We start from the raw sequence: 23,742 nt of genomic DNA, 5'->3' as shown, positions 1-23,742 counted from the left end.
CGACGGGCTTCTTTCAGTTTCCGTGTACCAAATCCACTCACAAGGCTTTGGTCAGCCCGAGGTTATAGTAGAAGACGCTTGCCCAAGGTGCCACGCAGTGGGACTGAACCCAGAACTATGTGGTTGGTAAGCAAGCTACTTACTACACAGCCACTCCTGCGCCTATATATATATATGCATTTCTATATGTATATACATCATCATTTAATGTGTTCTTCATGCTGGCATGGGTTGAACGGTTTGACAGGAGAGCTGTCTGGACTCCATTTGCCTGTTTTAGGATGGTTTCTATGGCTGGATGCCCTTTCTAAAGCCAACCATTTTACATAATGTACTGGGTGCTTTAAATGTGGCATGGGCACAGACACTTTTATGTGACATAAGCATGGGAAGTTACTTTCTCTCTAAGTGAAAGGCAAATTGTATAATGCCTGTGTGCAGACAACTATACTACCTGGTAGTGAGACATGGGCTCTGACAACTGAAGACATGGAAGGCTTGAGAGAAATGAAGACAGCATGCTCTGCTGGATGGGTAATGTCAGTGTGCATTTACAACAGAGTGTAAGTGATTTGAGAGAGGAACTGGGTGTTCAAGGTATCAGATGTGTGAAAGAGAAAAGACTGTTGGTGTGGTCATGTGATGTGTATGGATGAGGACAGCTGCATCAAGAAATGCCGATCTCTAATTGGGTAAGCAATGCGTGGATGGGGGTAGATCCAGGAAGATGTGCTATGTAGTAGTAAGAAAGGATCTTCAGATGTTGGGCCTCACAGAGGAGACAAGGGACTGAAACTTTCGACTGTTTGCTGTACTTGAGAAGACATGTCAAGCTAAGTAAAATCGTGTGTGTATATATATATATATGTGTGTGTGTGTGTGTGTGTAGCTATATATATATGTGTATGTGTGTGTGTAGCTATATATGTGTATGTATGTATGTATATATATATATATATATATATATGTGTATGTATGTCTGTATGTATGTATATATATATATGTGTGTATGTGTATGTATATATGCAGTGCGTGAGAAGACCTGGCAAGCCAAGTGAGACCTAAATCCAAGGCCTCTGCCAGGGATGTAGCCAGCCCACTTATGCGTACCTTTCCTTCATTGGACACTAAACTCCGCTTGCAAAGACCTGTTGAGGCAAGTGAAATCGAAATCGAACTAAATTCGATGACTGGCACCCATGCCAACGTCGTCTCCTTCATTGGACATGAAACCCGGCTTGCGAAGACCTGTTGGGGCAAGCAAAAGCGAAATCGTGATGACACATGTAAGACATTCGAGCTAGATCGTTGCCAGTGCCGCTGGACCGACTCCTGTGCAGGTTGCATGTAATATACACCATTTTGAGCGTGGCCGTTGCCAGTACCGCCTGACTGGCCTTCGTGCCAGTAGCATGTAAAAGCACCCACTACACTCTCAGAATGGTTGGTGTTAGGAAGGGCATCCAGCTGTAGAAACTCTGCCAAATCAGATTGGAGCCTAGTGTAGCCATCTGGTTCACCAGTCCTCAGTCAAATCATCCAACCCATGCTAGCATGGAAAGTGGACATTAAACGATGATGATGATAGATACAATAAATAAGTAGTAGTAGTCTGGCACAAGTTGTTGCATGGTTGTGTTAGTGGCAATTAAACCACTTCACATACCAGGCTTGTTTGTTAAAGAGGGCATCTAAAGACCCAACTGGACAAACAATACCTGTCAAATGAATGAATATGGTTAATGTCTATCAATCGTACAGGTTGTTAGATATTCCAACCTAGTTTTAGCTGTGCTTTAAGACCACGAGGAGCAAGGTACCTGTTATCCTTTGTTAAAGCATGTCACTAAGCTCTGGGCAAGTGGCCCTGCAAGGCAGCCAAATTGAGAGGGATGACTTCATGCATTAATCATTACTGTCTGTGAGTACCTATGAAAGGGCTTAGAGTAGAGACATCAATGTTAAATTGGGGCACACTAACTCTGTTTCATCAAGAAGAGAGGAGGTAGACATAAGAATGGGACCCTAACCCTAGCAATGAAGAAGTTACCTGGGATGTGAGAACACAGTGTATGATGAGTGATGGTGTTTGTGTCTGAACTCCACAACCCTCAGCAATGTGGATGAGATTAGTCATTCATTCACGTGTGTGATATGTGTATATCTGTGTATACATGTGTATATCTCTATGTGTGTGGTCCAAACGCCTGATGTCTGTGCATGGTCTGATGAAACAAAGATAATTCTGATTGAACTGATAGTACCATGGGAAGATGAATGTATAGAGGTTTCTGGGAAGGGAACCATCAAATACCATGATCTGGTTCAGCTGTGTAGGGTAAAAGAGTGGCAGGCCTGGTTATTTACTGTTGAAGTTGACAGCCAAGATTTCAGCATAATCAGTATAGAAGATGCTGATATCAGAGTGGCAAGAAGACAGTTACTTGCAGATTGGTGGCAGTAGTGGAATCTTGCTAACCTGAGCAAGGAAGAGGGGGTTACATTGGAAACCAGAAAATGGACAGTAAGTGGCCATCACTGCCAATCTGCTAACTTGAGGACGTGATTTAGGTTTGTAACACTTGTGGGAAGTTGGACATCATCTGATGACTTCTCTTGGCTAGAAGCTACTATTTTAGTGTGTGACTGAATATACTATTATCTCTAGTAGATGTGTTGAATGTATGTATTTTTATATATCTCCATGTTATCTATGTATGTGTATTGTACATCTGTATATGTGTAAATATATATATATATATATATATATATATATGAGAGAGAAGTGTGTGTGTATATATATATATATATTGGTTCAGGTATAGCTATGTGATTAAGGTCACTTCTTATCCGTTTAGTTTTGAGTTTAATCTCAATTTATGGCATTTTGGGCAAGTATACTGAAGCACCAAGCTGACTCGAACCTTGTAAATGAAGGCAGACTCGTGTGAATGTTTGTGTCACCTTATCTTGGCAGCATGTGATAGTTGTAAATATGTCACTGTCATACACATAATGTTGTTACCAATCTTATGTGAAAGTATGTCTGGTCATGGGGAATTTTTTGTTTGCTTGGATATGAGTTGGCAACAGGAAGGGCATCAGGTTGTAGAAAACCCACTTCAGCAAAATTCCATCCCATCTATGCAAACATGGAAAAGTGAACATTAAAACAATGATGATGATGCTATATGTATATGTGTATTATGAATTTGTTTTACTAGCTTGTCTTGTAAAAGAATTAGGATTCTATAAACTGCTACTCTTCCCTCGCTTATTTTTCAAGTTATAAAGATTTTTTTAATATTCCACAGTTCTTCAAACTGTAGAGCAACCATTAATAATGTCAAGAGAATGTAAACATCTCCTGTTTCTCCAAAACAGTGACAAACAAAATCTTCCCCCCACCCCAATATATATGTTTATACATATTGAGCTCCTAAAACTTTCTGCCTGCCACAGTCACTTACAAGGTTTTGGTTAGCCCTGAGATATAATAGAAAACTGGCTCAGGGTGCTATGTGATTATGAAGTATAGCTTCTCAAATCACACCATGATGCCTCTACCTCTTCCGGATACTTCCTATATCTATCTATTTGTCTTCCTGTCTGTAATTCTGGTTGGTTAGATTTACACTTTTTTATTCTTCTGTTTTATATGTGTGTGTGTGTGTATATATATACATATATATATATATATATACTTCTTTGCTCATTTCTATGAAGGTATTTGATGAACACTGTACAAAATGTTTCAGCATTATATGTGTGTATATATGTTTGTATACTTTTGTATTTTATATATATATATATATATATATATATATAATACCATGCCTTGATAATTTGTGAGCTGTGTGTGTGTTGTTGTCATCACTAGGGAGGTCAGTGCTCCCATGTTAGAGGTCCTTTGAGACTGGTAGGAGGGAGTAAGGTTTCTTCAAACTGGAGGCCTGGACTGAATGCTTGCAACTGAGGAGTCACCTATAGGTGCCTAAGGTGTCAAGTAGTTTTAAACCAGTTGGGTTAAAGTCTACCACCAAAAATGGATGTATATGTGTATGTCATCATCATCCTTCAACGTCTGTTTCCTGTGTTGAACGGTTTGACCAGAGCTGGCAAGCAGGAGAGCTGCACTAGGTTCCATTCTGATGTCAACCATAGTCATACATATCTTTCTGTACATTTTTACATCTGTTTTTTTTTCATTCTGGTTTGGGTCTGGATATGCTATTGAAGCAATGTATTACAGCTGCATGCCTTTTTTGATACTAATATGCATTTTTCAAGTATGGGAGCTTTGAAGACAAAAAGTAAGTGGGTAATTTATTGATAGATGTATCAACTACAACAACATATAAATGTCATAACTTTTGTATTAGTGCAGATGCATACATACATGAACATATGCGTGCACACACACACACAATTATATGGGCTTTTTTTTTCCCCAGTTTCTTTCAGATCCATTCACAAAGCTATGACCGGCTTAGGATTGTAGTAGATGCTTGCCCAAAGAGCTTCTTAGTGGGATTTAACCTGTGCCTGCACCTATGTATGTATAGGCATGGCTGTGCGGTAAGAAGTTTGCTTCCAATCACAAGTTCCAGGTTCAGTCCCACTGTGTGGCACCTTGGACAAGTGTCTTCTAATATAGCCTCAGGCCAAACAAAGCCTTGTGAGTTGATTTGGTAGACTGAAACTGAAAGAAGCCTGTTGTGTATGTTTGTGTGTTTGGCCTGTTTGAACCCAACCCTGGCTGACAATTGGTGTTGGTGTGTTTACATCCCCATAACTTAGCAGTTTGGTGTAAGACACCAGTAAAATGAATACCAGATTTTAAAAGAAAGTCCTGGGGTTGATTTGTTCAACTAAAGTTTTCAAAGGCAGTGCCTCAGCATGGTTTTAGTCTGATGATTGAAACAAATAAAAGTTATATGTATACAAATGCTGATATATAATGACACAACGACATGTCTGTGTAAAAGAATATAAATGACAACTTTTCAATATATTATGTAAATATTTCATGTAAGGTATAATTTTCTTCCAATATTATTGTCTAACATTTGCTTTTTAATTTTAACATGTGCAAATTTAAATGTGAAGCCAAGAATGAATTATTTCCTATTTTCTATAGTATAAGAAACTGTATACTAGGCAGTTGAAGATATGACTTTTATTAAATGAGGAGATTTAATAAACATAATTCAATCTCAGACAGCTCCTGCACAATATTCCTGGTCCATTGTCATCCCAGGGCCTCAAAACCATTCCTTGATATGTCTTTGCAACATACTGTGAAACTTTGCCAGAGAAAATGCCTCTTGGAAGATGATGCAAACTGGAACAGTGCCTTGTAAGTGAAAATTAGAAGCCTTTTTGAAGTCATTTTCTGTATCTGTTCACCATTCAGTCCTCGCCATCTTTGGCATAATGACCAGGACATTATGACAGGAGACAATGTCTTAAGTGCAACAAGAGTCAAAAATCCCAAACTTCTGATCCTCATTCAAAAGATATTGTACAATTCGTGACTGACAAGGATCATGAACTGTATAGGCTACCAACTGCAGTAAAAACTGCAGCTGCAGTTCTTAAAAGATCCTTTAGAGCAGTAATTCTGAAAGATTCTTTTGACAACTAGGTATGCATTCAACAAATAGAGCAACTGCTCTTGATTGAAAAAAAAACCCCAAAAATCTTAAACAAGGATCACATAAGTTATATCTAGCATAGAAAATAGTTTTCTTTGATGTTACTTGTGCTGGCAAAACTTTTGAACAACCTAACTTTGGTTTGTTCAGATAGTCTTTTTTCTATAGCAGGAACCTCATTTGAAAAAGCTGTAATTTTGTGCACAAGAAAGTCCTCTGTGAACCTGTATACTCAATAGATATGACTAGTTTGCAATTGTTTTACTTCATTTACAAGCAATGTTTAATTACACTGAGAGTAGAGAAGTCCCTATAAATAAACCTTTATAGAATCAACATACACCAAGAGATACTATTTGTAGTTTATTGTAGGTTCTTGCAAAATTATAGAAATTATGAATGGCTTAGTGAATGTGCCATCCAAGCTCATAAAAATAACATTGTGCAGGATATTAATATGCCCATCATACCACAGGTTCTCATTCAATCCAAATGATACAAGTCAGTTCACTGTGTAGTTGACATTAACAATGCTGCCCACTAATCAGTGCTGAAAATAGCAGCACCAATTATGTTGCTATGAGATTTGGATACACCACAACTCTGTAACAGTACAAAATGAGCTGATAAAATTTTAATGTAATTGAAGATACCATTATGATTTCTTGTGCTAGGGGAGGTATTTTTATCCCATGCATTCATTTTGTCCCGTCAAATATACTATTTCAGGTGATGCACCTTCATTTTCCACTGACACAATCACAAGTCACTGGGACAAACTCTTGAGGTTAATGGGATTAAACTGACAAATCCATGATTCTCTCATGGTCAGTTCAATGTTGCTTGTTCACACGTTGGATTAAGACAACACTTTTTCATCTGAATACCAAATTGCAGGAAACAATGTCTACAACAGAGCCTTTGCTTAATAAAACACATTTATGCTGCTTCACTTTTCTGTGTTGCATATTAATTTGAAATTGCAAGAAAATATATAAATTAAAATGTAAAGATGATATATTTTTAAGTCAGAAAAATTAAAATTATCAATAAGTATTGCTTCAATAGCTTCACATAGAAATTTGTAAGAATCTTGCTTCAGACATGTACTTACATTACAATATAGTAGTGTAAATTAGGTGTATCTATATGTGTCTGTGTGTATGTATCAGTGTCTATATACATCCACTTAACTGCTTTATGTATGCCCCTAATACCAACTAGTCTCTATCTACTCTCATGTACTTACTACTCTGTCTCTCCTTCATTTTGCTGTATACTATCTGAAAGCCTTCCACTCATACCTACCTCACTCTATTTTCAATGATGGATCTACAACTTCTGTCTTCTTTTACCATGGATTTTTTTGCAATACTTCGACAATGGTGACTAATCGTCACTATCTTTTACTATGGATCTCCTTCGTCTTTTTATCATGGATATACCAGCCAATATCATCTTTTACTTTCGACATTCCTTAATTCTTCAATGAACTAGTAACTAAAAATATCCTGGATTAAGAATATTTATTTCTCTCTCTCCAATGACAGTATAGCTGGTTGATGTGGAAATCTTTACTCAATAATATAAGATCCATATGTTTAGCTATTCTAGAAACTATAACTACTCTGCACTATTTTTAAATTATAAATTAAATGGTCTTAAATGTTACCATATGTCTTGCTTGTTCATTCTCTGTTTTTAATATATTTTTACCAGCTCAAGGACAAACCACTTCTAGCCATCTTTAATGGGCAGTCTTAACATCAGATGTAAACTCTTTATATATATTATATATATCGTCACTTAATGTCCATGTTTCATGCTAGTTTGTGTTAGTTTGCCAGGATCTTATGGGACCAAAGGACTGTGTTCCAGCATCTGATCTGGCATGATTTCTATGGCTGGATACTCTTCCTAACACTAACTACTTCACAAGGTTGTACTGAGTACATATTTTGTGCAACCAGCACTACTGAGATTACTATGCAGCTTGCAAGACTATGAATCCCAAGGGGACAACTTTGTGCTTGGTGACGAATAGAGAGGGGTAAAGTACAAGAGATCAGGGCCTTTCTCACTGCTAGATAACAAGCTATTCTATAGAGTCCTCTGAGCATTGCAAGACATTTACAGCTTTTATGGTTCCTTATACTTGTACACCGACCACAGGAAATATCTCTAAGCCACTGACAGCTTACCTTTGGTTCCACTATATTCCTTGAGCACCCATGTATCACACAAGATACACTGAGTTTCATTTCTACCAACTCCTTTTCCACATATTGAACATGGTTATTTCCCTGATCATATCAGCCTTGTCTTCTTTTTTACTAAAACCTTAGTCTTCTCTGGGGCTTCTTGATTCTAAACTTTGCTTTCATGTCTGGAATTTTTTCTCTAAATCTTTCACAGCCTCTGCTATAAGCATCAACCCAAACACTTCTGTTAAGGCCTACAGGCCTATATAAAGTTGAAGGGAGCTAAGAACTGAGCCTGCTGTATGCTAAATTCCTCAGTGAATTCATTATTAACTCTCACCTTGCTGATTGCGTCTGTTACATGGCTTCAACTTAAACTAGTTTTTTAGTGACCAACAGATCATTATATTCTGTCAAAGCCCTTCTCTAGATCAACAAATACTCGGTAGAGAGACTTACTAATGTCCAGGAACTATTCTTGAGGAATTTCAACCATGTTTCGTGGTCTGCTACCACAACAATTAATTGCAATTAATTGTCTCTCTGTGAAGAGAAACATCAGTGGTACTCTGACTTGGGACAAATCTGAACCACATCTCACCTGAGTGGATGTCTCCTTAATCAGTTGTACTTCATAGTTTGATCCATCAGTTAGATGCTCTAGAAGAAGCAACTGCAGAGATATCAGCTAGTGATTATATTGCTACCCGTCATTTGGTGTGATACACTCCCTGTATTGCCTGGTTGATTATACAAATGATTAATTTAAAACCTATTTTGTCAGATATTTTCCGCACCTCGGATGGACTAGGTGTGTGTGTGTAGATTTATAGATATAAATGAATACGTACATTATGTATATGTATTTATATATGTATGAGAGAAAGAGCAATATGTTAGGAAGTATGTAAATGTAGTCTTGAAGTACTCGATTTCAACAATCATCGGTTTTCATCGTTAATCTAGACTTTTAGAAGTTGTCGAAATGAAATTTTTTATCATTTTCTTATTGTTACGATGTTTTGAAAATTTATTTCGTCGAATCTTTTAGACCACCCCACCCCAGCTAATGAGTCTTCGAATTTAAAAAAATGAATAATTGTTTTGATTGTGTAGTAAATGTATTTTAAGCGATCATGCCCCCAATTATACAATTTGTATGGTTTAGAAGGCCTTATGTGAATATTTGACTATAAAATGCTTTACTCTTTAAAAAATATCTCCGCTTTTTGTCTCATTACGATACTGAATTAATTTCTTAGTGTTTTGATGTTTCGTTTCTGGACTCGCATTTGTTTGAAACAATTGTTAGGTTACAAACTCAATTCACTTAGTTGAATTTATATTTCAGAACTAATAATGGTAGTCATGCTCTTATTTTACTAGGCTTCTAACGGATGTTACAAATTTTCTCGCTATGAATGTTTCTATCAGTATAACCGCAATACGATACCACACATACATACGCACGCACGAACGCTATTTTCGGACACCTTCATTAATTATAGAACTATATTCATGCAACAGCTGAAAACTGCAGTGACATAACTGATATGAAGTTAGCGTAATTCCTGACTCATTGATTCGTTGTTCAGACACTTGTGACATCTTATAACCGTCTTTTCATTTTTTTCCTCCTCCCATCATGTCTTTTCTTGCAAAAAAAAAAAAAACCTACAAAATTTACACGTTTTATACGTCTGTATGTAAGGCCGCTTTTACTTTTAAGCCCCCCGCCCCAACCTTTTTTAATTATGAGATTATAATGCGGTTTTTGTTTGCCTTTTGTCAACTACTTTGGGGTGTGTCCGTATTTTGGTGGGGCTTTTTACCTCTTGGTAATTGTCTGAGTTCCTTTCCGTCACTTCCTCTATTGTCCCTATCCTTAATCGATTCCCTTTTTACGGTTAGAAATGCAACAGAAAGCATCTTACATCAGTACATGATCCGACATTTAAAAATACACTTTAAGGGGTTTTTTCCCGCTTTTAAATCCAAATCTGTTAAAACATCACCTACTTGAATTATGTGGGTTCTTTTGTTTTACTGATGTTTATTTCAGATTTATTTTCGATTAACTAATGCATTTGTTGATCGTTTTATTTTTTTACACTTATATGTAAAGAAATGTTTTATTTTATTCGTACACTTAGCTACATCCTTAAGCTGACTTGCAAATCTCGTGATTATATTTTATACTTAGTGACAATGATAAATTTATGTGTGTTTATATATAGATTTGTATAGTAAATAAAATATTAACTAGAAGCTAATAAAAAGCAACACTGGTTATTTTGACATTGCCACCAAAATCTTAAAAGATATTCATGTTCCCCCGAGAACTACTGTGTGTGTGTGTGTGTGTGTGTATATATATATATATATATATATATATATATGTTTTATAACCCCTTCTATAAACTGTTTGTGTAATATGTATTTGCGTATCTGGGCGCGGTATATATATATAGCTACAGTAATTATTCGCATATATTGTGAAACATTTATTGCATAATCAGGGGTGGGGTGTAGCATTCTACATGTGTTTAAAAAAAGAGGTTGAAATGTTATTAGTAATTTTTAGGAACAAAATGTAGCAATCGCATTGTATTACTACAAATATGGTTTGTGGTATGTGTGTATATATAATATATAATCTCTCTCTCTCTCTTTCTCTCTCCCTTTCTCTCTCTCTCCCTCTCTCTCTCTCTCCCTTTCTCTCTCTCTATACAATTAAACCTTGGGAGAGGTTTAATTGTATTTCTTTCAACACACGTATCCACATCAAGAATCTTGCACACGAAATATATATATATATATATATATATATATATATATATATATATATATATATATATTTATATATATATATCTGTGTGTGTGTATTTAGTCAGTAGGTCTATTATGCAAGACGTTCCGGCTTTGACAGACCAGCGATTTTTAATATCAAATTTCATTATTACGGAGATGTATTTGTATAGCAAGTGATATTATACAATATCGCGTGTATTTCAAACGGTATAGTATTATTCGAGGGAAATTGAGTTACTGTTTCTAACAGATCAAGCTATATAGTGTAGAAGCTGTACACACTCACATGTGTGTATTGCAATATATTATTTCGGCATATTATGTAATAATGGTCAATATTCTTCAATAGGAAGTGTGTGTGTGTGTGTGTAAGTGTATGTATACATAAGGTGTAATGTATATTTAATTCTTTTATTGGTTCTAGTCATGGAATGCGGACATATTGCTGTTCCACCTTGCAAGTTTTAGCCTATGATAGCAACCCCGATACTTAATTCTTTGACCAGCATTTGTTGAATTGCTAAGTTACACTTTTTGATGCAACACCGGCTTTGCATTTTGTAACAACGCCGGCTTTTACATAGAACGGACTTGATACTTTTTTTTATTTATTTTTGTAACGTGTTAATTTATTTCCCTTAGATGAATTTTGTTTAACGTTATGTCGTTTCCGTTTTTCACGGATGTCGTGGCGCGTTTTTGAAAACGAACGGATTCAACAAGATTACAAATATGCACGCATGAAATTCCCTTTGGACAGGGTTTCTCAGAGCTTTTCGTGGAAAAATTCTGAGAAATTCGATTTATGAGCACACATTAAAACCGGAAGTGAAAGTCTTAAATCTCCGTAAATCGAAGAAAGTGAACGAACGTTACCCGAATTATCTGTATAATTTCGAAGTCTGAATAATCGATTTTGAAATGAAAATAAGTGTCCGAATAATTTATCAATGAAATATTAAAACAAAATCATTTAATTTGGGTGGGATGGGGGCTAAAATATGAAAGCAAAAGTATTTGATTTGTAGAATCAAAAATAACAAATGTCTTGTTATAGCTTCTGTTCCTGGAAAATTCTTGTAAATAAGTTGGGAACAGTGCGTCTGATTGCTATTCACAACGATTTACTATTTCTAACTTTGTATTTCCGGTTTCAGTAACATACACAATCGAAAGAGTGTCAGGGCTGGATTTCCTCGAGATTAGATGTCTTTATAAAATTTAATAAAGCTTTATAAAACAAGTTCACTTTTTCACGCTTGTATGAGTCAGACGAAATTCGTTGAGACAGATTTTCTACAGACATTCTTTTCCTCTTTCCAACATGCACTTGTTTCTAAGTAAGATGCTATTTCTCCATTGCAAGTCGCAAGTTACGATTACATGGAAGGTTGGAAACGAATTACACCACCTGTATGACGATGATATTCGTTCACAACTATCTTACAAAGTCAGGTCAATGAGGCGCACACACGTTGAAGTTCTTTTAGTTTTCGTCTACCATATTTACTGACAATTCTTTACTCAACAGAAGACACAGAATGGGACTGAAACCCAAACTACTTGGTTGAGAAGCGAACTTCTTTGCCATACAGCTATGCCTACGCCTATATGAATAAATTTTCTATCCAGAACAGTTTTTATTTCATTTAATATCTTATTAAGATTAGGGTGGAAGAGGATGTCTCTAAAATATGAATATGGAATCTGTAATTTGGGGGAAATTGTAAAAAGCTTCCACAAAATAAGTTTAGGAACTGCTGTGCTAGAGCATTAGTCAATCCAAGTCTAAGGTAGAAAACATTGTCTGCGACTTCTTCAGGCTCTCTTAGATTAGTGAGACTGATGGTGTTAATGTCCCTTTTGAACCTTTGTCGGTCAACACCTATGAGGAGAATATGCACAAGCAACAATTTCCAGAGAGCTGGTCTTCTGAGAAATGACTGGGTTTCGTGATTAGTGTGGGGCCTAGGGGTGTTGGATATAATAATGATGATTAAAAGAGTAGAATTGGGATGCTTGAGTGGAGGTGGCATAAGCCTAACCTGATCCAAAGAGCAGAGACCATTATAGTAGCAGTAGAAAAGGTAGAGAGAAGAGACTGCTTGCCTCTGGGCTAGAGACTAAATTATTCCAATCAAGTGGGTGACCCTCTTCTAGATGCTGTCTAAGATGTATGTGCTTGTCATTCATTCATGTAATTATTATGTTACATTTTATTACTCTCTCTCTCTTTTACTTGTTTCAGTCATTTGACTGTGGCCATGCTGGAGTACGGCCTTTAGTCGCGCAAATTGATTCCAAGACTTATTCTTTGTAAGCCTGGTATTTATTCTGTCTCTTTTGCCGAACTGCTAAGTTACAGGGACGTAAACACACCAGCTTCGGTTGTCAAGTGATGTTGGAGGGACAGGCACACAAACACACACACACACATATATACGACGGGCTTTTTTCAGTTTCCGTCTACCAAATCCACTCACAAGGCTTTGGTCAGCCCGAGGCTATAGTAGAAGACACTTGCCCAAGCTGCCACCCCGTGGGACTGAACCCAGAACCATGTGGTTGGTAAGCAAGCTACTTACCACACAGCCACTCCTACGCCTATTAGTGTATATATGCCATATACATGTGTGTGTATATGTATATACAAATACAGGAAAAAATAAGCAGAGTCCATTGATAAGGAGTTTGCTATTGGAAGCTACAGGATATGTACCAACTGTCTGGAACAAAGTATAGCTGAACTTGGGTTCTTGGGGAGAATATATGCAACAAATGATCACAATATTTGGGACAATAAAAATCTGTAAGACCTTAAAATCTAAAGGAAGATGAACAAAACAAGGTGCTTTCCTTCACAACCTTACTACCATATAGGTGACCAGTCAAAATTTATTCTAAAATTAAAAAGAGAAAGAGAACATACATACATACATACATGGAAAACAAATTGGTTATTTTTAAAAACACTATCACAAAATGATACTGTTTAAACTATAATGCTATTTTAAATCGCTGAAAAGATATTTCGTAAGGACAAATTACAAGTGATGCCTCTTAAATAATCTAGTAACTTGTGATTTTGATATTTATTGATGATGTGTTCAATTCCCACTCTTTTATCTTTAGATTGTTTTATTTTTTTTATTTTTTCATTTTTTTGTTGCAATGTTAAAAGTTCATGCAATATATACTGATCACAGGATGGAGTTTGTTTATCTTTCTTTGAATTTTCTTTTTCTGAACTCTGCACATAACAAACATGACATATTTGCCAATGGTATGATTAGCATGATGGTGAATTTAGATGGTGTATTGGTTCACAGTAAAATTACTTTGTAATGAAATTACTTGGCACTGTATTTATCATGATGTAAATACCTGAGATGAATTTGTAGCTTATCTCTTTTGGATTGACTGTCTTTTAGGAGGCACATCAACTTACTGGTCATGTGATGCACAGGGGCCTCTTTTGTTGTTTGGTTGATGGTTTTTCAGTACTGAAAATTTGCAGGATTAGGAGATTTTTCTCCAAACACTGGGTCATGTTTTTTTTTTTTTTTTTTTTTTTTTTTTGTGCTTAGACTGCTGCAACATGGCTATGATTAATGTGTTCTAATGAGATAATGACTGTTAGTTATGGTGTTGTGTGTAAATGTAGAGATACATGTCTAAGTAGCTGGTTTCAGTTACTTGCCTAACAGTTCTGGTTAGTGAGGAGTAAAGAACTTGTGCTGTCATTGATAGTTGGCATAGAACTAGCAAGGCTTCAACAAGTGTGCTAACTTGAAGCATAGTACCTGGGAGATGGTGTTGTTGCTGGTGTGTAGTCACAGTAAAGTAGTGGTCAAATAACCCAGTAATAGAGACAATGATGGTTTGATTGAGTTTGAAGGTGAAAGATACTCAACACACTCAAGATATTTAAAGTTGGAGTGTTTTTGTGTTGGTCAGGAATGCAGTCAGAGGATCACACTATTTGATGTAAAAAGGCTTTGGTCAGCCTGGGGCTATAGGTGAAGACAATTGCCCAAGGTACCACATGGAGCTGAAATTGAAACCATGTGCTTGGCAAAGAAACTTCTTAATCATACAAACATGCATACATTTGTATGTACATACATATACATGTCCCTGTAACTTAGCAGTTCAGCAAAAGAAAATGATAGAATAAGTACCAAGCTTCAAAAAAAAATTAATTACTGGGGTCGATTTGACTAAAGATTCTTCAAGGCTGTGGTCCAGCATAGCCACAGTCTGATGTTTGAAATAAATAAAAGAGTATACATACACACACACATTTAACTTCTGAAATGTATGGTAAGCGTCACACTCTAGATGTATCTAGACTATCTTGAAGCAAAGTAAAGATCTGCAGTAGCCGACTAAAACCAGTCACTTTTACTCAAACACAACATTGACAGTAGCCTATGTTGTGTGAGTGTGTATGTATTACTGCTTAATTGCTGTTGGTTTACTTAAAACTAATTCTTGCTAGTAATCTGCATATGCATTTTTGTGCTTTGTGGTAAAGGCTGCCACCAACACACTTAATTTTAACTAATTTAGCATAAATGATGTTCTGTTTCCCTTCAAAAGCTGTTACCTAGTATAAGGCTCCAAGGTGTCTGTTATGCATTGCTGCCTCAGGAATTGTCATGTTTACTGTGGTTGTGATACTCTTGCTTTGTTCTGATTCTCATGAGCGTAGGCAACAATCCATATCAGCCTACTAAAATTGGATATCTGTCTTACTCTCTCTTGCCTAGTTACTTTTACTCAGATAATTAACAGAAGACTGTTGTACATTTATGTGTTACACTTTGCTGGTGACCCTGTTTTGGTCTGTGCAATTTTTTTTTTGTCCTGTTTAGCTTAGGCACTGCCAACCTGTTTAATTTTAGGGTTACTTGGTTGGAAGTCCCAACTTGTACAGGACTGACATGAGGCATTGTGCATTGTTTTATTGCTGGATGCCTTTCCTTTTGCTAAGTCTTACCTGTCATTGAAGCAAGATAGCATATATATATATATATATATATATATATATATATATATAGTGAGAATTTACAAAAGACAAAGATGGGTATGTAAACAACAAACAGATGTATTAGTTTAACGCTCCAGAAAATATTTGGTGTTACTCACAAACATTTAATTTAGAGCTGTTTCTAGAATAGCCAAACATATGGATCATGATGTTGAGTAAGAGTTCCATAAACTAGGTATTTTGTCATCAGAGATGAAAAAGTGAATGCATACCTATTACATAACATCAGTTGATGAAACCTTATATACCATCCTCCTCTCTGTGTGTGTGTGAACACACACACTTTTGTTGAACCTTGAAGATGGAGCATTGCCCATAACCTTTGAAGGCCTCCAAGACTGGTGAGCTTGATGCTAATGTTTTGGGAAGAAAGGACTGGACATATGGTTTGGGCACATCAAAAATAACATCTAGAAATATGACTGGTTGGGGAATGCTAGAATGATGGAGATATGAGACTTACCTGCTCCAAGAAAGAGAGGCTATTACAATAATTATAGAAAAGACAGCAGACATTATGCTTGTGGGCCGTGGCTCCTCTTTGGATGCAGACCAGGATGTTTGTGTGCATAATAACAGCAAAGATTACTGAAAAATATATACAATAGGTTCAGGCATGACTGTGTTAAGAAGCTTGCTTCTCAACCATATGGTTCCAGGTTCAGTCCCACTGTGTGGCACATTGGGCAAGTATCTTCTACTATAGCCTTGGGCTAACCAAAGCCTTGTGAGTGGATTTGATAGATGGAAACTGAAACAAGCTTGTGTGTGTGTGTGTGTATATAGTCATCATCATCACCATTTAACATCTGCCTTCCATGTTGGCATGGGTTGGACAGTTTGACAAGAGTCTGCACCAGACTTCTGTGTCTGTTTTATGGCTGGATGCCCTTGCTAACACCGACCACCCAACAGTGGGCTGGGTGCTTTTTACATGGCACAAGTGCAGGTGAAGTCAGTTTTTGCAAGGTTTTTACAACTGGATGCCCTTTCAAATGCCAACCACTTTACAATGTGGACTGGATGCTTTTTACATGGCTTCAGCACTGGTAGGGTCAAAGATCCTTTCAGAGGAGATGGGGCATCAAAAGAGGTAGCCTTGTTCCAGGTAATGAAGGTTAGAGTGTGACAGACAGAAACAGGTGTTTTGCTGTAGTAGAAGTACATGGTGACCGAACCAGAAAGAGAAAGATTAGGAATGAGGACAGAAGCAGGTGTGCTGCTGTAGGAGATACATGGTTACCTAGCCTAAGAGAAGGAGAGAGAGAGAGTGGAAGACATCAAGAGTGCAAGAGAGAACAGGAAGGAGATGGTGGCTAAGTGCTGGGCATACTCAAAAGAGATGGGGGATCAGAATATAAATGGGATGGTTGAGTGAAAGAAGAGATAGATGGTGGCAAGTGCCTGGGCATACCCTTGATGTGCAGAGCTCATAACAATAAGTGGCAGGACATTGCCAAAGAAGTGTGAGTAGAAAGTTGGGAAGAGTAATATCTCTACTACATATGTGGAAAATCTGTGTGTGTTTGTGGCGTTGTTAGCTAACTCCTCCTACATCATTTTATTGATTTTGATGAAACTTGACATGTGAGTAGAAATCATATCTGGAAACCTCGTGACATACTTAAATAGTTGAAAAAATTGATAATACAGCCCCTGGAAGAGACCTTTATATCTACCTCATGTAACTAATGTTTTTAAACACCCAAGGGAAATAATCCATTTCATTGTTTATGTTTGATTACTTTGAATATTTTTTTGTGTGTCCAATTTCTAATTTTTGCAGACAATATCAGACAATAATTTGACACATGAGTAGAACTCATATCTGGAAACCTTGTGACATACTTAGATTATTGAAAAAAAATCGATAATAGGGCTCCTCAATGGATCCTTCTATCTACTACATATTACTAATATTTGATTTAAGCAACCCAATGGAAATAACCCATACCACCTGCAGTTCTTAGCAAAGTGATCAATAATTGATTCTCATGATCAGCTGACCTAATTCTGCATTTCACTACTCACAGTTTTGAACTGCTAAACATTATTATTGCACTTCGTTTATTTGAATCTTAAACCTTAAAGACTTCATACATTTCTATACATACATACTTTTTTGAATGCCCAATACTCTGATAATTCTGCATTTTTACCATTCCACTTTTTTCATGACAGTAGATAAATGTTTTATTCCACAACGTATTTGTAGTGGCTTCATGCAAACATAATGTGGATTCAATCCTCCTCAATCGACAAATTTCACTTACCACTTCAACAGTGTTTTTCTCACAGTAAAACAATAGTTTTTCTGTGAATGACAGCAGTTATACATTTCCCAGATGCCTTCACTAAACAGAATAATATCTTTGCCACTTGACCCTTCTAACCTCTTCCAGGGCACCAGGGGCTGGAATGGAGATAACAGATCTCCAACAAAATCATTTGTTCTCAACAATGTCTATCTTTCTGGCTGCTTTTCGATAGTTATAAAAACAAGAACTCTGTAAGCTAAAGGCAGTTACTGAGAGTGACCATCAGTGAGTATTGCACTTTCTTCAAATACTTCATTCATATATTTATACAACCTCTCTTACCAACCTCCGACAATCTTTCTCGCCAACCTCCGAAAACCTCTCCTGCCAACCTCCAACAACCTCTCCCGCCAACCTCCAACAACCTCTCCATCCTCCAGCTGACAGTTTTTTGTATTTTTTCGTAACAGAAAATACACCTTGTGGCAGTTATAATGAAATTGGTTTCTTATATCAGAGTAATAAGGCGTTTCAATTGAACATCTTAACTCCTGGGAATTACCAGGTACATCAGCCAGCTAGTATATATACATATGCATATATTTAATGTGTGTGTGTGGCTATGTTTGTCCCCACCACTATCGCTTGACAACTGATGTTGGTGTGTTTAGAGACTGATAGAATAAGTACTAGGCTTACAAAGAATAAGTCCTTTAAGATGGTGCTCCAGCATGGCCACAGTGGAATGACAAACAAGTACAAGAATCTATTATCTTAGAGATGTTGGAGGTAAGAGCAATAGGATAATACTTGACTAGGTCAAAATGTTGCCTTTTTTTGGAGTGGTACGCACTACTGTGTATTTCTGAATGTTAGGGAGTATATATCCCTGTAGAGAGTTAAAGAGTTTAGTGAGTATAGAAGCAATTTCTGGGGGACAAAGCTTGAGCAACAGAAGGTGGTGTTTCTGATTCTCTATCTGAAGATATGTATATCTGTAGCGGAGTTAACTTGTTATTAAATACTAACAACTCCAACAACATTACCGAGTGCTACTTTCTTTCATCTGTGTGTGTGTGTGTGTATAAAATGTTTCTTAATGTATATTATTTGTATTTAATCACATCCATTTTATTCTTTGCAGGTTGAAAAATGTCGTATCAGAGTGGAATTAGTAAATGATAAATATGATGAATTAAAAGGTGAAATAGCTGGGCCTCCAGAAACGCCCTATGAAGGTGGTAAATTTCAACTAGAAATTAAAATTCCTGAGACATATCCATTTAACCCTCCAAAAGTATGTTTTTCTATTTTCACTTCTTTTGTTTGCTTTTCTTTTTTTAAATATATACTATAGCTACAGCTTTCAGTAAAGACTATATGCTAAAATACACCCAAAATTACCCTATAATATTCCCTGCTGATATCCGTGTTTTATTTGTCTGTGTGTGTTATATACTACCTTAATTAAACCTGATCAAAAAAAGCATAATAAACAACCCTGGAAAATTACAATAGAAACCAGTTAGGAGTGAGTCTGATCATGAGCACTTTCTCAAAGATCCTAAGATAATTTGATATTAAACCTAATAAATCCCATTTGTTCTATAATTTAATGATATAGATTTCATTATAATACTTATATGTGGAAATTACATTGCTATTCTTAATGTGAAATCAACCTTAGTGTTAAGCAGAAAATGAAATGACGGACTTAGAAATATATATAATATCAGAACACTGTATCTTTCAAAATTTTCTTGCTTTCTGCCTGCATAAATCCTGATCTGCTTTACACATTTTTCTCCTCTTTATGTCTCTTTTACTGTTCACTTTTTTCTTGTTTTGCTGTGTTTTTATCTTGTGTACTCTGCATTTACTTTTGGCTGTACATTATGTTTTCTGTTTTTTTCTTTTACTCTATTCTGACAAGTAGTTGTGTACCTGAACACTGTATACAAATAACTCATTATTTTCATTGACATATATATCCGCATTTGTTGTTTAGCTCTAGGTCAACCATAATAAAGCAAACATTCTAAGCATCTTTTTAAGGAGTATCAGGACTATATTATTTAATATGACCTTGCAGTCTTTTTGAAGATGGTAGTGTTATTTGAGGGAGATTTGGCTGTTATTTATATCAAATAGTCTCTCTCTATTTAACTACATAGTCTCTCTCTACGTCTCTCATTGGATTACTATTGGAAAGCCAAAGAAGATTTGGGATGGAGTGGTTCTTTGTGATCTCCAGGTGTTACATATGACAGAAATGATGAAAGATTGTTTTGATTGACAAATTACTGTGCTGCAGAAGACCCAACCTTCTATGTAAGATTAGGGCTTGTATCCTTCCTTTTAGTATTGTTTTGTGCATGCAATAGCCAAGTCTGTTGCCTATTCTATACTGCTACCTCATCCCACCATCTATTCAAATTGTTGTCTCTATTCTGTACCCTCTCATCTCTATTTTTCTATTCACTGTGCTGTGTCATCTTTATTTGAGAGGAAAGTACTTGATTTGTATATATTGAACATCTCATTTTCTCATACCACAACCACCACCACCTGTGTTCTGTTGTCTCTCCTTTCTTCTCTAATGATGCTTGAGTGGGGAGGGATTGCACACCTTTATGCATCCTCATTCTTCTTCTATCAGTATTCTGTCTTGGACATGTTACTTTGAGGATAAACCTTAGCCCCTCATCATCGTCATCTTATCCATCTCTTTTCCACACTACTCTACCCACTCATAATATGGAGTAGGACTGCATCTCTTAGTCAATGCTCCACACCACTCTTATTCTGATTCACTCTCACTAACACTCCTGACATTACTTTTCCCTTCTCTTATCTTGACTTCACACACCATTACCTACCCTCTTCACTATCTTAACTCTGTCTTGGTTTGTCTTACTAATGCTGCAAACACTGCTTTCCTTCCTATTACCCTGACACTGTCTCTGTTAGTCACTCCTTTACCATCTTTTCTCAACAATCAATCTGTCTAACTCCAATAACTTTTGAATCACCTGGCATATATTGGTATGGCAGATGGACTGATTCATCCTACTCTACCCTTCTCATCATTATTATCATTTTGTTCCCACTTGCCTTCATATTATCATTCCTTTTCCTCTCACTTCTGTCTCCACTACTTTCATCCCAACATTGTTCCCTCTGTTATTCTCTCTGCTGCCATCCTCTCTTGCAGTAAGTCCATTTTACAGTAAATCCATACAGTTTTTTTTTCCATCATGGGAACTCTCTTTCACTTTGCAAGCTGAAGATTTCCAACAATGCTGGTGCCATAAAAAGTATCCAGTACATTCTGATTGGTTTGAGTAGCTACAATTCAGGGCTTGAGAGGGCCTCTTTTGTCTTTCTTATTTCTTTATTGCCCAAAAGGGGCTAAACATAGAGGGGACAAACAAGGACAGACAAAGGGATTAAGTTGATTACATCGACCCCAGTGCGTAACTGGTACTTAATTTATCAACCCCGCAAGGATGAAAGGCAAAGTCGACCTCGGTGGAATTTGAACTCAGAACGTAGTAGCAGACGAAATACCGCTAACGTTTCTGCCAGCAAAACAACCTATGTAGTGCTGGCACCATGCAAAAATGCACCTAATACACATTGTAAAGTGGTTGATGTTAGGGAAGGTACCTAGCCACAGAAATCATCCCTAAAATGAGACATTTGAGGTTGGAGAAGATGGGTCCTGCGACTCTTTGAGTCCTATTGAACCATCCTACTCATGCTAGCATAGAAAACAGACATGATGTAAAATTATATATGTAGATATATAATTACACCATGAATATATGTCCATGGTAGTAATTAGCTTATATTACATGCATGTACACTGGTTTTCTGTGTTCAGCAAAATAAGGTGTGTTGACTATGTGGCACATTTCAGTTCAATATTAAAGAAAGATAAAAATGTTGAATGCTAATTGTTGGCTTTAAACACAATTTAGTATTTTTATCCTGCTTTTTGATAACAATTAGAGAAATGTAAAGTAAATGTTAATAGATGGCATTGAAAATATATACAGTATGTACTAAGTTGGGCATGACTTGCATTTAACATTTTTAATTTAATTTCATCGGTTATAGTTTTTCTTTTATTTGTATTAACAAATGGTATAGAATAGGCATTACATAGAACTGTCTTTGCCATTGTTTTAATGCTGAAAGTTTGAAGCTAGCACGTGGGTTGTACATAGAGAACCAAATGCATCTCTTCATTTGTCATTGTGTCTGTGAAACCCACATACAAATCTGACCTAACCATACCCACTCAACATACTGCATCTATTCTAATAGTTATTTATATGAACACTTGTCAACAATCCACTTCTTGTCTCCTCAATCTGAGGATTATCTCTCTAGAAGCTGGTTACCATGCCATATCCTCAAGGTCAATCTTACTGTGATAATACTAAATTAATAAATCAGTGGTCTTCATAATCTATATAGTCATTGACTACATTATAAACATTGCAGCCAACTGTCTTCCTCTTCTTAATAGTTTTGTCTAGCTAGCTGGATTGAGTTGGCAGTGAAAAGGTTATAAAACATAAATCTCATAATGTTACTGGGGAGAGAAGTAAAGCAAATTTGCATTTAACGAAATTGGAACACAGACTGGAGTGGAGGGGAAAGAAATACCAAAAGCTGTTTAAATCAGTGATCTGTTGGTGACAACTCATAAGCATTAACTTCAGTATTTTAGAATTTTGGAGGGAAAATTTGTAGAATAAAGTGTGCAATAAATCTTTCTAAGATTACAATGGCTATTAGGTTAAGAAACTCACTTTGCAACCATATGGTCTTAAGTTCAACCACACTGTGCAGCACCTTGGACAAGTTTTTTCTATAGCTGACCAATGCCTTGTGATTAGATTTGGTAGATGGAAGCTGTGTGTGTGATGTATATATAATGTATGTTTGTGTGTGTGTGTGTGTGTGTGTGTGTGTGTGTATATATATATATATATATATATATATATATATATATATATAGTGTGTGTGTATATACATATATACACACATGCATACATATAAAATATATTTATATTATGTGTATATGTTTACATATGTGTATGTTATATATATATATATATATATATATACATATATATATACATACATATATGTGTATGTATGTTATATATATATGTGTGTGTATATGTATATATCATCATCATTGTTTAACATCTGTTTTCCATGCTGGCATGGGTTGGATGGTTTGACTGAGGACTGGTGAAACCAGATGGCTGCACCAGACTCAAATCTGATCTGGCAATGTTTCTACACCGGCATGCCCTTCCTAATGCCAACCACTCTGAGAGTGTAGTGGGTGCTTTTTACGTGCCACCGGCACATGGGCCAGTTAGGCGGGCTTGCCATCGACCACGTTTGGATAGTGCTTTTTGCATGCCACCAGCACAGAGGGCACTGGTGCTGACCATGTTCGCATGGTACTTTTTACATGCCATATGTATAATTTGTATGTGTGTGTGTCTGTGTATATATATATGTGTATGTGTCATATTTTATAATTGATAAATAATTTTATTAATTACCTTTCCATTTTTTCCTTATTCTTTAAATATATACATATATGAAACACGGTTTATATGGTTACCTTATAGTTGAACTTTCTATAGATTGGTAACTAACCATTGGATTTATGATCTTTTAATGAGGCCTATTACCTTTACATGATTTTTTATATATATATATATATATAT

General features: G+C 36.2%; 1 protein-coding gene across 2 annotated transcripts in view; it reads left to right on the top strand.

Moving 5' to 3' along the window:
• The window catches only part of LOC106881535 (ubiquitin-conjugating enzyme E2-22 kDa), a 52,473-nt gene that overhangs the window by 5,393 nt on the left and 23,338 nt on the right, over window positions 1–23,742 (top strand). For both annotated transcript variants that reach the window (XM_052973648.1, XM_014931959.2), the window contains exon 2: window positions 19,125–19,277. In XM_052973648.1, coding sequence (XP_052829608.1) covers window positions 19,125–19,277 — 153 coding nt within the window. The remainder of the gene's footprint in view (window positions 1–19,124; window positions 19,278–23,742) is intronic.

The sequence above is a fragment of the Octopus bimaculoides genome, chromosome 16, assembly GCF_001194135.2.
Source record: "Octopus bimaculoides isolate UCB-OBI-ISO-001 chromosome 16, ASM119413v2, whole genome shotgun sequence".
Classification (NCBI taxonomy): Eukaryota; Metazoa; Mollusca; class Cephalopoda; order Octopoda; family Octopodidae; genus Octopus; species Octopus bimaculoides.
Note: the sequence above shows the minus strand (reverse complement) of the source record. Positions and strands in the feature narration are given on the sequence as shown.